Below are 15,501 nucleotides of genomic sequence, written 5' to 3'. Positions count from 1 at the left end.
TGCGCAGTCCATTTACTCACGGAATTGCCGGTCTGGTTCCTCCTTGGACCTATCGTCCTTCTGCGGCGCCCGAATGTGAAAGGAGGGCTTTGCCGATCGTGTTTAAATAGCTTCGTTTATCATTTTCACCTGTGTAAGTGTAGAGATAAAGGGAGGGGTGCAGTCGCGCAAAACGCCATGTCATTGCCGCCGGGCGCATGCGCAAAGGTGTAGTGGCTCTCGCTGGGCGCATGCGCAATAGTTTAATGATTCTCGCGCATGCGCGAAGTAATGCTGAAGGCGCACGTCGGTGTGCTCATGCGCGGGGTATAGACCGAGGTTATGATGTCGGAAAGACACCTCATTGGGATAGCGCGTCTTTGCTGCGCTTGTTATAAGGGCATATTCGGATGTGAGGACCAGTTCTGAGATATGAATTGGGGGACATTCCCAATTGTTTTTTTTTTTTTTTTAAAGTTAATAAAAACGGTTGCACATTAATAAGCACAGAGATGCGAAGTATGGACTGGGTGAGAGAGAAGGAAAAGGAACAGATTGTTTAGGATAAATCTCAGTTCAGTTTGTTAGTGAATTCCAAGGTATGGAATCATTCAGGCCTCCAATATGTGTGGACAATCTGTATATCCAGCGTTGTTCCTTTTGGAGGAGGTGCCTGTCATTGTTTTCTGTTGTGTCAAATTGTTCTATGACAGTCCAAGTAAAATCATTGGGAGTGTGGTTGTGGGACAAAAAATGGTGCTTCTGGTTTTTACCTTACGGGTAGTCATCCCGACGTATCGCAATCCACATCTGCAGGTCATTAGGTATACCAGGTTGGAAGAATTGCAATTGGTAAACTGACGTTGTGTCCATGTTTTACCTGGTTCCAGGTCCAGGGTTTTGGATGGAGATGTTAAATGGCATACGCTGCAGTTGTTGCACGGTTGGTGTCCTGTTAGTCATACCAATTGCAATTCTTCCAACCTGGTATACCTAATGACCTGCAGATGTGGATTGCGATACGTCGGGATGACTACCCGTAAGGTAAAAACCAGAATGACAGAACACAGAAGCACCATCCGGTGTGGTAAAAACATAAGTAAATTCACAGACCATTTTTTGTCCCACAACCACACTCCCAATGATTTTACTTGGACTGTCATAGAACAATTTGACACAACAGAAAACAATGACAGGCACCTCCTCCAAAAGGAACAACGCTGGATATACAGATTGTCCACACATATTGGAGGCCTGAATGATTCCATACCTTGGAATTCACTAACAAACTGAACTGAGATTTATCCTAAACAATCTGTTCCTTTTCCTTCTCTCTCACCCAGTCCATACTTCGCATCTCTGTGCTTATTAATGTGCAACCGTTTGTATTAACTTAAAAAAAAAAACCAATTGGGAATGTCCCCCAATTCATATCTCAGGACTGGTCCTCACATCCGAATATGCCCTTATAACAAGCGCAGCAAAGACGCGCTATCCCAATGAGGTGTCTTTCCGACATCATAACCTCTGTCTATACCCCGCGCATGAGCACACCGAAGTGCGCCTTCAGCACTACTTTGCGCATGCGCGAGAATCATTAAACTATTGCACATGCGCCCAGCGAGAGCCACTACACCTTTGCGCATGCGCCCGGCGGCAATGACATGGCGTTTTGCGCGACTGCACCCCTCCCTTTATCTCTACACTTACACAGGTGAAAATGATAAACGAAGCTATTTAAACACGATCGGCAAAGCCCTCCTTTCACATTCGGGCGCCGCAGAAGGACGATCGGTCCAAGGAGGAACCAGACCGGCAATTCCGTGAGTAAATGGACTGCGCACTACAGCAACTACTGGGGTAAGGTGTTGAGGTCTTTTTCCCTACAGGTCGGATACAATTCAAAACTGTCACAACCTTCTTTCAGGGTCTTTTTCTCTGCCAGGTGACCCAAGGAAGCTTTGTACAGAAAAAAGACTGTGTGAGGATAATGTTACTTTACTTACCTGAACCTCACATTGAAAAAAACTCGCTTTTCTAGCCCACCACTACAACCGGCTTCTAGATAAAAAACCACACAGGTCCTGTCACTGACATGACCACACTTTAGCCAAACATAGTTCGATCACTCACCTTATAAGACGGCTGAATGATGCTTAACTTGCAAAATCATGCTAATGTGACTCTACTCTGTACGTCTGTCTGTGTCTCCTTTATGTTATGTGTAGCAAAGCGAGAGGGAATCCCCCTCTCACCCATACAGCACCTTAGAGAGTGCTACACATAGAAAAAATAACACAATCACTATAATTTAGTTTATTTATTTAATTTACACCTTTTACACATACTCACTTGGTCCTGAGGAAAGCCTGTTTCAAATTTAAAAAAGGCCAGGCTGAAACATGTAGACCACACAGGACGCTGGAGGTCATAATCCATACTCCAACACGTCCGTCTGCCTTTTAAATAACCAACAGGGGCCCAGTAAATTAAAATATTGTTTTACCCTCGGGTACTGGGACCTACTGTATGGTTTTTTAACTTTCACCTTCTCACTCACTACACTGCACACTCAGCAAGTATACCAGCTCCGCAGTAATCTGGCGTTGAAGCACACCCGGGACACATTAGGTGTCACTGTGGTGGGCCCGATGATGAAGCATGCCACCAACTAGGTTGGTGGGTGAGGGCTTTTTGAAAAAACCTACTGGTTTGCCGACACACGTACTCCATTGAGTCCCTTTCTCCTGTAACTTAGCTAGTCCTCTTTTGATCTTTGACATAAGTTGAAGAAGAATTCTGTAGGTTTAATTGGCGTTGATCCAAGGGAGAGAGTTGGTGGGGATGAAACTGAGTTAGTGTTGCTTAGACTTTGGAGGCTGGGGTGCCAGCTGAGGGCTCCAAGTGGGTGGGTTTACGTGGTGGGGAAGGGTGCTTACAGTCTCAGCTCATTTTCTGATCACTGGCTGGGGGACTGGCTGGGGGACTTGTAAGTTGTACAGGGTTAGATCTAACCGAGTTCAAATCATGGCTGCGAAGGGGATGTTCTTGTGTTAGTACTTTGCAAATTGGGTAAGTCTGGTAGGAGAATGCCTTTCAGTGGCTTTGACCCACTCTACTCGTGTGCTGCGATGGTGGAGGTGTTATGCAGTAGACTTATTTAGGATGGGAAGTGGTATGGATGCGTTCTTTAGGATTGTGCACATTGGATGCGTACACATTTTACATTCCTGTATGCATAACTGGTCTTTTAATTTTACATGACCCCATGTACAATTTATGGAAAATGCTGTCTAGAGTGGTGTTCCACATACCATTTTACTTGTTTATACTTCTCTTTTACTATATATTTTATTGTAGCAAAACTCTAATCCAGACTCCTCATTCTCACCTGAAAATCTACAAATATGCATCGCTGACCTCTTTGCAGCTGGGACAGACACAACTTCCACCACTCTCAGGTGGGGGCTTCTGTACATGATGACTTACCCAGAAGTCCAAGGTAAGAGATGCAAAATGATGAACTAAGGCCAATCTATTCACATTAATACCTAAAGTACTAGATACACACTAACAATCTGTGAGTTAAGTTGGCACAATATCTTTTATGCAAAGATAAGGGACACTGACACCTTCTCATGATCTGGCTCCTACGGTGAACAGCAGGGGAGAATTCGGAAGCTGCTCAGCAAGAATCTTGGGGAATAAAACAGGGCTGGTTTCTGGAGTTACAAAACCCAGCGCAAGCCATGGTGTTAAAACTCTGAATATAGGATAAATCAAAAGGTAATAGCAGTCGGGATATGGGCAACCAAAGATCATACAAGGCAAATGAAAATAGATTTTGTAGACCATAAGAATGAATGTATTGGGAGATTCCAGAGAAACGCAGTGCTCCAAGCAAATTACATGGCGTGCGGTTAATATTTACCATTCCTCTTCTTACCTGGACATGAAAGGAAACTGTCACTGGACTCAAAATTAATGCCAAGCATCCAGGTCATGATAGGAAGAAAGATCCTTTTGAGTCCTTTCTTTGGTTTGATTCATGGTATCCTTCATTCCGTAACAAACCAACCATAACTTGAAGTTTTTTGTTACCCATATATACTAAACAAAACTGCTGGGTGTAGTTATATAGGATCTGAGATATACCTGGAGGATCTTTGCTGGCCCATTGTTTTACATGTGAGGAGTCTGGTTCATTGGCAGAGCTGTGCTCATTCTGAATTAGCAATGCAGTGTTGAAGCTACAGTATGGAATATTGGTAGCACGCCCCAATTCCTTCAGTCATAGGTCTCCTCACCATAAGTGTATTCTTCACAGACGTGGGTGGCAACTAGGGGTGTTGATGATCACACTGCTATCACTGAGCTTGCCTTGCCTTCTCTACCTCACACCTCTGATGCCAGTCCGGTGCCAGCAAGAGATCGAGCAAGTAGTGGGCTGGGACCGCTTGCCTGCCTGGAATGACCGGCTCCAGATGCCGTACGTGGAGGCCACTATCAATGAAATACTGCGCTTTGGGAACATCACCCCCGCTGGAGTTTTCAGAGAAGTCACCAAGGACACCACCTTCCGAGGGTACCACCTGACCAAAGTGAGTATCCAGAAAATAACTGAAGCCAAACTCCGGTTCAGGGGAAACTGAGTAGGTAAAGCTAAAGAGGAAGTGACAGATTTGGTGTCCTAAGCAGATGCACTGGATTTTTGAATATTTGCAACTATAGGAAGATTTACAAGCTAGATCATTTACATTTAAGCAAGTTTTTGTTCCCTGAATGCCTTTATATCCAAATCAAAAACAACAAGTCTGTTTTCCCATTTTTACTCTGGAAATGTATAACTGTAGACATGCCTTAAACTATGTAGTGAATACTGGCACATTAATTAACGTTTGGGCTTACAGTGCTCCCTTGCTATCGGTTTATCATCTGAGTCAAAGTGATAGAGAAAGTGTAACCCCTTCCATGCTGATGACGAGCTCAGCTCGTCATCAGCGTTACCTGCCGTGTGCTGATGACGAGCTGAGCTCGTCATGAATCGCGGTAATTTGAAAAATGCTGCATACAGCGGGAAAAACGGCTGCACGCATGCGGGTAATAGGTTGAAAGTGACATTGTCACTAGAGTCAAACATTTTAATTAATAAAAAACTGGGTGATGCTGTAAGAGGAGGTATTTTGCGTAATGTTACACAGCTAATTATTTAATCTCACCAGTATATACATTGTCTCTTGGATGTTCTTCAGTTGCACTGTTTCTCTCCAATCCCCTGGTTCTTTTGTACATTACCCTAGGTTTGTCCCACAGTTTTCTTAAAGTTTCATCCTCTAGAACTGACTTTATTTTAATGTCTTACATGCTATCTTCTTTCAGGGCACCTCAGTGATCGCTAACTTGACCTCCCTCTTATTTGACCCCTCGGTGTGGAAAGACCCCCATCACTTCAACCCCCAGAACTTCCTAAACGAGCAAGGAAGATTTGAGAAGCCAGAATCTATGATCCCTTTTTCTGCAGGTGAGTCAACGCTGCAAGTATTTGTGTGGGGATTTTTTTTTGTGGTCTTACAGTCTCAGACATCATGTACTTTAGGTGGACAGGAAACCTATCTGGTTGATGCTGTTCATGGGTAGTCTACATTTAAGATGTGGGGCATCCTGCACACATTTGGAGATGGCTTAAGAGTTAGGAGGATCCTTACACATTGATAACTTTACTTGCTTCAAATGCTATGCGCTCACAGCAGATCATCTTGGGGATTTTGGCGGGTCTCCTCATTAGAGAATCTGAGGTTTTCTCTGTTTCACTTGTGCACTTTTTTCTTGGACTGTGTTTATTTTCGGCTTGGGCTGTGAACTCAGCTGAGTTTGCAGTTATCTGCGGAGCACGCAGAGTTGTAGAAAAAACTCTGCTCAGCAAAACGTTAAGTTGGCGAGCGTGAAGAAAATCCAACACTAGTCCGCCTCCCAGTGAGATTTCTCAACGCGGGGGATCGCGGATGGTCGCTTTGCGAAACCTTCTGTTTGCGTTGAAGAAGCTGCTGCTTGAGCAGAAAGAAGCAGCTCCCTCTTGCGCTGCGCATGGTGAGGTTCGCGCTGATTTTTCAGCACGGAGGAAACACCCGGCACATCAGCGGGAACAGTGCGGTCTAATGCACTCCGCCTCTTGCATAACTACGCATATAATCACTGAGTTTTTTTTTAAATCATTTCGCAGGGTTCCGCCCAGGCCTAGTTTATTGTTATACTCATCCATTGGCTGTGTATTTGGTTCCCCTTGTGTAATGTCTGAAATTCTGAATGTTTTTTGTCCTTTCTGCATGGTCTGTTTCACAGGGGATCTGCAGCCTGCAGCCCACCCTTGGCTTTGTGGCTTTTAAGATCTCAGAAATATGTTCAGTGACAAAAAATGTAGTACATTTTTCTCCACAAACCCTTGCTTGATTTATGCACCCATCTTGATGAAAGATGCCAGCTTTGCTGGCTTTGCTTCACATACATAACTGAATATGGTTTTGAAATCCACAAATAGCCATATTCTAAGACCTCGTGTGCCAGATTGCTAGGTTCAGCTCCCTGGGAGCTGGGTATCTCATGTAGCCTTGGATCTGTGTGAGAAGAGCCAATCTGAGCATAAATGTCTTGTGGGGGATGATGGACCTCTCCAGAAGTAAGGAGTACTAGGGTTGTCTGGCCCGGCTGGAGCCACTAGGATGAGTGTCAGAGATGTTTGTATCATCTTTCTCACCACATATGAGAGGAGTGGGAGAGGCTAAAAACGCAGGCAAATATCTCTTACGAGTGTATTCATAGGGCATTGCACATGGACTCTGGGTGTGAGTACTTAGAGGTGAAGTTTGAGCATTTTGTGTTTTTGGGGGTGTCTATTTACAAGGTTCCTCAGCATTGGACGTAACTTTGCAGGACATGCGGGTGGAACTCCCATTAGTGGACTGGTTAATACATCGTGCTTAGAAGGTCTGCAAAAGTTGTTGTTCTCTCTTAGGAGTATGTCTTGGCAGATTGCACAAAGCCAAATCCCCTTTGCTAGTGCTGAGAGGAAAGGAGAGTGTGTGCCACCCTACTTCTGTCTGTAGACCTGTCTGTCATGTTGTCCATCTTGATGAGGACTACCTTCCCTCAAATGACCTGGAAAAAGTCATTTAGGGGTATTTGTTTGGTTAGCAGTTTGAGCTAATTGATATGGTCATATTGTTGAGGAAACCACATCCCTTGTACAGTCATGTCATGCACTGAGGTTGTGAGAGAAGTGTCTGTGGTGTTGGTCATCCGCGGAATGGGGTATGATTAAGGCCTGCCCTGCAACAAGCTGTTGTTGTTCCACCACTGCAGGACAGTATACGCGTTGGCCTTTACTAACACTAGATCTTCCCAGTGATCCTCTGCTTGTGACCACTGAGCTGCAAGGCACTCTCATAGAAGGCTTTAAGAGAGATACTTGTATGGGGTACAGTGGTGATACACAAGGCCATCATCCCTAAGAGGTGCCTCACAGTTCAGACCGTTTGATTTTATTTTATTTGATGAATCCATTTGTAAAGCGCGCGAATGCCCGAAGGCGTCTTGGCGCTGTGACAGACCGCCTACTATTGATACAGGCAGCTAGAGCTATGCAGTGGGTGCAACCAAGTTTTGACTGCCTTTCTGAAGGACCCCAAAGATGGACTGTTTTTTATAAAAAAGAGGCAACCGGTTCCAGGTTCGTGCTGTGTGCACCAGGAAACTTCTTCGACCTCAACTGGCTCGTCTAAATTTCGGGACCCTGATGAGTTTCAGTTGGCTGGGGTCCATTGGACTGCCTGAACTAGTGGTCAACACCTCCTGCCGAATTTGAACTGCTGTAGGCGGGATAAATTGGAACAGTATGGATTGGGCTGATTGTTTCGCTAGATTTAGATTTAATGGGTGTGAGAGAGTCTGGGCTGAATTATCTGGGTGGTGAATTTTGAAGGAATCATAAACTAAGGATACCTTGTTAACAAATAATTCACCCAATGAGTTACAGAAGTCTGATGACATTGCCTCCGAACTATTGTTGTAAATTTTTGAGTGGCAAAGAGGGCTTTACTAGAGTTTTTTGACTCATTAAGTTTTAGCACAAAGTATTTGCTTTTTTCTGTAATTATCAATTTTTTATAGCTGGCTAGGACCGCTTTATATTCTTCTTTGAGCTTGGTGTCGTAGTTAGTTCTCCACTTTTTCTCAGCCCTTCTGCACGTCTGTTTTTGTGCCTTCAGTGCTTCTGAGAACCATGGCTCTGAAGGAGTTTTCCTTTTGAGAGTAGCTCTTCTTTGTGGGACTGCAACCTGAACTGCAGCATCTATCCACCCATTAACTTGTTTACAGGCTGTATGGCTGTCCACATCAAGATCTGGGTAGGATGAACAGAGCTTGTCAAGAAGAATCTGTGGATTGACTTTTGACCAGTCTGGATAGGTGGTATTCTTAAGAATTTCAACGGGCCTCCCCGTGTCTTCTTTAATTTCCAATGAGAAAGAGACCAGCTTGTGGTCTGACCAGGGGTCCGGGCGAGTGCCTATTTTGCTTATGCCCTGACATGAGGTAAAAATACCATCTAAGGAATGGCCAGCACAGTGGGTGTCTTGATATACCTTTTGGTCCAAGGCAAAGTTGGCCAGAGCATCCTTGAATGAGGCTACCTTGGGATCGGAAGTTTTCTCCAAGTGTAGGTTAAAATCTCCTAGAATTGTGTAATCAGGACCTGTCGCACAAGATTCTAAGAACGGACTTAGTAGCTCAATCAAAGGCGTTTTGGCACTAGGTGGTCTATAGATTAATAGGCCATTAAACGTGTAGTTGTTTGTGATCTTGATCTGAAAGATCAGTGTTTCACAATCTGGGTTACTACCTTTTTCTGAACTCTTGATCCTAAGCCCCTCTCTTGCTATAATTGCTAAACCTCCCCCGCGTTTCTTTTTCCTGTCCGCTCTATAAATGGAGAAGCCCTCGGGGATAGCCAGGGTCAGATCAGCGTCGGAGGCTTCATCTGCCCAGGTTTCCGTTACAAACAGTAGGTCAAGGTTTTGGCTTTCAATCAGTTCAGCTGTGTGAGAATTATTTTTAACCAGCGACCTGACATTGAGTAGACCTGCCTTGATGATGGTGAGTCTATAGACTGGTATCTTGAACTGGTTTTGGGGCAGGTTTGGGTCCCCGATAGATGAGAACGAAAAAGCGTGCGAGCAAGACGGATAGTTTTTACCTTCATTCTGTAGCTCGATAGTGGCGCATGAAGCTCTGGGTCTTAGCGATAGGAGTTCCCGTCTGGAGTAACTCAGCTGCCCCCTATCATGCAGATTTTGGCCATGGAATATGGCCCTGGGCCCGGTCCCGGCGCGGACGGGCGCAGACGGGCTTGCCTTAGGCGCGCCCGCGGCGGGCCCGCTGCGCGGCCGAGAGCATGATGTCATTTTATGCTGCCAGGGGGTGGGATCGTCCGGCCAACTGCACCGTCAACCAGCACCTTCCCTAAGATGGCGTCAAAAACTAGCAATCAGTTTCCCCTCCCAGCGCCTGATCGGCTGCAGAAGGCAAGGCCACTAAATGAATGGGGAAGGGTAAGTGGGATGTGCAAAATCGAGCAATGTGAGCAATATTAAAACAATTTTAACAAAACTAGCTGTGAGCTGCTCCCGGCTTCCGCCTCAGGAGACAAGCACTCTGTTTGTTGACGATTGGGCTAGAAAAGAGTCCGCTGCTGTTGAATGCCTTAAATCTATGTTGTTTGGGGTAGGCTTTCCCTGTAACTGGTTCACATATCCCAAGACGGGTTGGATCGGTTGAGGGTTGTAGGTGGCATTTATGATAAACTCCAAGCTGTGGAACAGGGAAATCTCTGCCTGTGTGTGGGCTAGGCAGTGCTGCCTACCACTGCTCTTGATCAGCCAGTCATTGAAGTATGAGAGGAAGTAAGTAGCCCCCCTTCGTAAATCTGCAGCCACCACGGCCAGGTACTTCGAAAATACCCTTGGCGCTGCAGTGACCCCAAAATGTAGTACTTTGAATTGGTAGTGATGTCTACTTAACAAAAGTGAAGATATCGGTGATGAGCAGCGAGTGGGTATATGAAAGTATGCTTCCATGCTATCAAGCACTGTCATGTAGTCATCCTGTTGGAGCACTGGAGTGACACCCTGCAGAGTTGTTGTATGAAAATGTTTCAAAAAGATGTACTTGGTTAGTGGCCTGAGGTCCAGAATAGCCAGAACAGGCACTCCTTTTTGGGAACAAGGAAGTAAAGGTGGGGGCACTCTTTCTGCAGTGCTTGTAGCTCCTCCTCTAGGAGGCCATTCTGAGGACATCTGTATGGGCTATGATTTTAGGAGGGGCTGTGAGAATTTTCAGGTGGTAGCTAAAACCCACTGTATGATCTGAGTTCCTCCCAGCTGGGTAGGATAACTTGTATTCGGCCTCCAACAGATAGTTCAAGTTCAAGTTCAGGCATTTATAAAGCGCACTACTCACCCAGAGGGTCTCAAGGCGCTAGAGGGAGGGGTTCATTGTTTGTCGAATAGCCATGTTTTCAGTTCTTTTCTGAAGGAGATGTGATTCTGAGTAAGGCGGAGGTGGGTGGGGAGTGAGTTCCAGGTTTGGCAGCCAGGAAGGAGAAGGATCTGCCACCCATGGTGGTTTTTCGGATGCGCGGGACTACGGCGAGGGCTTGATTGGATGATCTTAGTTGGCGGGTGGGATAGTAGAAGGACAGTTGGGTGTTGAAGCATTCGGGTCCTAGATTATAAAGGGCCTTGTGTGCGTGGGTAAGAAGGCGGAAAGTAATTCTTTTGTTGACGGGAAGCCAGTGGAGGTTTTTTAAGTGACCGGTGATGTGCTCTTGGCGCGGGATGTCTAATATGAGTCTCGCTGATGCGTTTTGGATGCGCTGGAGCTTTTTCTGCAATTTTGTTGTAATTCCGGCGTAGAGTGTGTTGCCATAGTCCAGTCGACTCGTGACCAGTGCATGGGTGACAGTTTTTCTTGTTTCGAGGGGGATCCAGCGGAAGATCTTTTTGAGAATGCGAAGGACGTTGAAGCAGGAGGACGATACGGCGTTGACTTGTCTGGACATTGAGAGAGAGGAGTCTAGAATGAAGCCAAGGTTACGTGCATGGTCTGTGGGTGTGGGCGCTGATCCCAAAGCGGAAGGCCACCAGGAGTCGTCCCAAGCTGAGGGGGAGGATCCTAGGATGAGCACCTCTGTTTTGTCTGAGTTGAGTTTTAAGCGGCTCTGTTTCATCCATTCGGCTACTTCTTTCATACCTTCGTGAAGGTTGTTTTTGGCGGTGTTGGGGTCTTTGGTGAGGGAAAGGATTAGCTGGGTGTCGTCGGCGTAGGAGATGATGTTGAGGTTGTGTTGACGTGCGATGGAGGCGAGGGGACTCATGTAGACGTTGAAGAGGGTGGGGCTGAGTGAGGAGCCTTGAGGTACGCCGCAGATGACTTCGGTGGGCTCTGAGTAGAAAGGGGGGAGTCGGACTCTCTGGGTTCTCCCGGCTAGGAACGAGATGAAACAGTCCAAGGCTTTACCTTGAATGCCGATGTTGTTGAGGCGTTGTATGAGGGTGTTATGACAGACAGTGTCGAAGGCGGCGGAGAGGTCGAGTAGAATGAGGGCCACTGTTTCACCGTTGTCCAGGAGTGCTCGGATGTCATCGGTCGCCGCAATGAGGGCGGTTTCGGTGCTGTGTTTGGCTCGAAAGCCGTTCTGTGAGGGATCCAGGGAGTTGTTGGATTCAAGGAAGGCTGCGAGTTGGCTATTGACGGCTTTCTCAATGACTTTGGCCGGGAAAGGGAGGAGGGAAATGGGTCGGTAGTTTTTCAGTTCTTAGGGGTCTGCTGTTGGTTTTTTCAGAAGGGCGCTGAGTTCGGCGTGTTTCCATATTTCTGGAAAGGTGGCGGAGTTGAAGGAGCAGTTGATGACGTCACGGAGTTGGGGGGCGATGATGGAGTCGGCTTTGTTGAAGATGTAGTGGGGACAGGGGTCAGAAGGTGAGCCAGAGTGGATTGAGTTCATGAGGCGAATGGTGTCTTCAATGGTGACTGGGTTCCAGGAGTTAAGGTAGTTAGTTGGAAGGGTGGGAGCTGAAGGGGGTGGGGTGAGTTGTTCATTGGGAGTATTCTTGAAGCGGTTGTGGATGTCGGCAATTTTGTTGTAGAAGAAGGAGGATAACGCATCGCAGAGGTCTTGGGAGTTAGTGATGTCGTTGGATGCTGCGGGAGGGTTGGTGAATTCTTTGACGATATTGAAGAGTTCCTTGCTGTTATGAGAATTGTTGTCGAGACGGTCCTTAAATGCTGATTTCTTGGCGGATCGAATCAGTTGGTGGTGTTTGCGGGTGGCTGTCTTGAGGGAGGTCATGTTGTCTGAGGTTGGTTCTTTTCTCCAATTCTTCTCCAGGGTGCGGCATGTCTTCTTGGATTTTTTAAGGTCATCATTGAACCAGGGAGCCTTTTTGCTGGATGATTTCAACTGGTGTTTTTTCAGGGGTGCTAGTTCGTCTGCACTGTGGGTAATCCATTGCCTGAGGTTGGTGGCCGCTTGGTCTGGGTCCGTTGTTAGGGTGGGAGTATTTTGGCTGAGTGATGTGAGGAGTTGGTCAGTGGTGATTTTGTTCCATTTTCTTCGGGGAATGGGTTGTGGACGGTTGTGGGTCAGGGTTGTTTTGTAGCTGAAGTGAACACAGCTGTGATCCGTCCAGTGGAGAGCTGTAGTGTGATCGAAGGAGATGTGCTTGCTGGAGGTGAAGATAGGGTCGAGCGTGTGTCCGGCTGTGTGAGTGGGGGTGTCAACGAGTTGTTTGAGTCCGAGATTGGACAGGTTGTCCAGAAGGGTGGTGGTGTTGTTGTCGAGAATGTTGTCAAGGTGGTAGTTGAGGTCTCCTAGAAGAATGTAGTTCTCTGAGGCGAGGGCGTGCGAGCTGACGAAGTCAGTGATGTCGTCGCTGAATTGAGATCGGGTGCCTGGGGGCCTGTAAATGAGGGTTCCTCTAAGTGTGGTTCTGGGGTCGGTGTGGATCTGAAAGTGGAGGTGTTCGGCGGTTGCAAGATTGTCGTCAGAGCTGGTTGTAATTTTGATGGTGTTTCTATGGACGATGGCGATGCCTCCTCCAGTTTGATCGGTGCAGTCTTTTCGAATGACCTTGTAAGTGTCCGGTATGGCTATGGCGATGTCGGGGGCAGAGGATGCATTCATCCATGTTTCAGTAAGGAAGGCGATGTCGGGTGACGCAGTGTCGATTAGGTCCCAGAGTTCGGTTGCATGTCTGTGGACCGAGCGGGTGTTCAGTAGGATGCATTTCAAGTCGTTGGGTTCGGAGCTGTGTGTGGAGGAAGTGTGTTTGGTGAGGGTCCTGAAGCAGTTGAACTTACAGGAGAGGCAGGAGAATGGGCCGTGGGTACGTCCTGGGGTTGCTGCGCAGCAAAGTGGGGTGCGTCCGGCGTTGAGGGCGAGGAGAGTAGCGGCATCATAAGTTACTCTGGGGGGTTGGGAGCGGCATAGAGCAGGGGGACGGGCGCTGGGCGCGGACCAGGCGCGGACGGGTGCAGACGGGCTTACCTTTGGCGCACCTTCGGCGTGGCCGTAGCGCGTGGGTGCATCTGCCTTAAATGGAGAGTGGAGGGGGCGGAGCGTGGGAGGGTCAGCCGGGAGGCGGGAGCGAGGTGGGGGAAGGGCCAGGGGATGGAAAACAAAATGGCAGTAACAACAACAAGGCAGCAACAACAACAAGCCTTGCAGTGGAAACGGAGGCGCTTTTAGATACTCAAATCAAATCTCCGTAAAAGCACAGCCAGGAAGTGTGCGCTAGCGATCAAAAAAGTTATAACAATGCAGGCACTATGATTAGGTTAGAGACAGAGCAGTCAAGCGCTACTTAAATGGAAATCGTCTGCACTCAAGCGCTATGACAGTAATTGCAGAGTCAGGCGCTACAATTTCAGGTCAGCAGTGAACGTTGCGGTGAAATTACAGCAGAGTCAGGCGCTACGATACCAGGTCTTCGCAGGAGGAGGCAGGGGAGCGACCGTTTATGTCCAGGACAGGACGGTCAGATGAGGTGTGCAGGAAACTGGCTCTGTATATACTATACCAAAGTAAGGTATTGTGTGCACAGAGTTCAGTGGAACCCCAAAGGTTGGAAGACTGAACTCAGACCAATTTGTTTTGTATAAAAATATTATTTTCATCCTATGTTATTACTAGAACCAAATCATAGGCAGAATCGTACTTTCCAAGACAATACACATTTGTTATTAACTTGGTTTTGTTACCAGTTTGTAAACTTTGGCAAATAGACAGTCGAAATTACTTTATCGTAACTTTTCTTACACAGCAAAGTATCTCTAGACACTATGCTGATACATTTCCTAAGAGGAAGGAAAATAAGGTAATGCGTTTTGCAGTATAATTACAGTTTGCTAGCTTAATTACAGTTTTGCAGTATTACAAACAGAAATGAGGTTACGTGCCCGGGACTAAGGCTCGGTCAAATGGGCACTCTAATCGCAAAAGCAGCGGCACAAAGGTGACCGGTTGCAGAGTGCAGGGACCATACGTTCAACAACGGGCTAAGTAAGGTCGTGGGTTTGGGACAGAGGACAAGCAGGCCACTAGGTTAGTCGAACAAAAACCTCCTGGGGTCGAGGTCAGCACCATAGGGCCCAATGGCTAACACAAGAACTACACTGCCAGCGGCACAGAGACAGCTGGGTGTAGGTTGCAGTTGTCGGGGTTCCCAAGGTTTCTCAGTGGCGACCGTCAGTCTTGGTCGATGCTGCAGATTCTGTCGAGGATTCCTGGGAGTCGGTCAGCGGCTGATTAGGCGAGTGTGGTCCTTGGGAGTTGACCTCTGGTGACCTGACTGCAAGCATTCTCGGACATAGTCGGCAGATTGGTCTTTTTGGACCGCTTCAGTTAGAGAGTCTGCTTCGGTTGCGGTTGGAGGGGACCGCCCTGATAATGATTGCAGGCTTGAGTTAGAAGCTTGTGGATGTTCAGGGGTCACTGGAATCCAGGCTAGGATCACCGCATGGGCATCCTAAGGATATTGGGCAACTCAGGCTTGGGGTGCCAGGAGCTGAGTAGAGGGGACTCACAGAGTCAGACGGATTCAGGATCGGTTAGTTTTGAGCAAGTCTGTTGCTCATGGGAGACAAAGTCTTTGAGGTTCTGCTGGAGGAGTCTGAGGTCGAGACAGGCTGGTGGGCTGGGGCCAAATCACTTGGTGTCCTCCTCTTCCTCTCTCAGCACGGCTGTTCGGTTCTCCTTCTTCTTATTTCTTCTTGTCTGCTCTGGTCTGAGGAGGCAAGGTTCGGGGTGCTCCTAAATTCTAAATTTACGGGCCTTTCAGCTAGGTACCGGTCTGGACCAATGGTTCTCTTCCTTGGGGTGGGTACACCCTCTATTATGCCACCCTCCAGTGGGATGGGAGCATAAGAATCAATCTGGTTTTCTGGGTCCCCCCATCTTCAAGAGGACGGGGG

General features: G+C 47.3%; 1 protein-coding gene across 1 annotated transcript in view; it reads left to right on the top strand.

The window, feature by feature from the left end:
- LOC144798635 (cytochrome P450 2C20-like) overlaps positions 1-15,501 on the top strand; it is a 190,085-nt gene that overhangs the window by 161,298 nt on the left and 13,286 nt on the right. Inside the window, exons 6-8 of the mRNA XM_078669601.1 lie at positions 3,340-3,481; positions 4,393-4,580; positions 5,359-5,500. Coding sequence (XP_078525727.1) covers positions 3,340-3,481; positions 4,393-4,580; positions 5,359-5,500 — 472 coding nt within the window. The remainder of the gene's footprint in view (positions 1-3,339; positions 3,482-4,392; positions 4,581-5,358; positions 5,501-15,501) is intronic.

This window comes from Lissotriton helveticus, chromosome 12 (genome assembly GCF_964261635.1).
Source record: "Lissotriton helveticus chromosome 12, aLisHel1.1, whole genome shotgun sequence".
In the NCBI taxonomy this organism is placed as follows: Eukaryota; Metazoa; Chordata; class Amphibia; order Caudata; family Salamandridae; genus Lissotriton; species Lissotriton helveticus.
The sequence above is the reverse complement of the archived record's forward strand: the minus strand, read 5'-3'. Positions and strand labels throughout refer to the sequence as shown.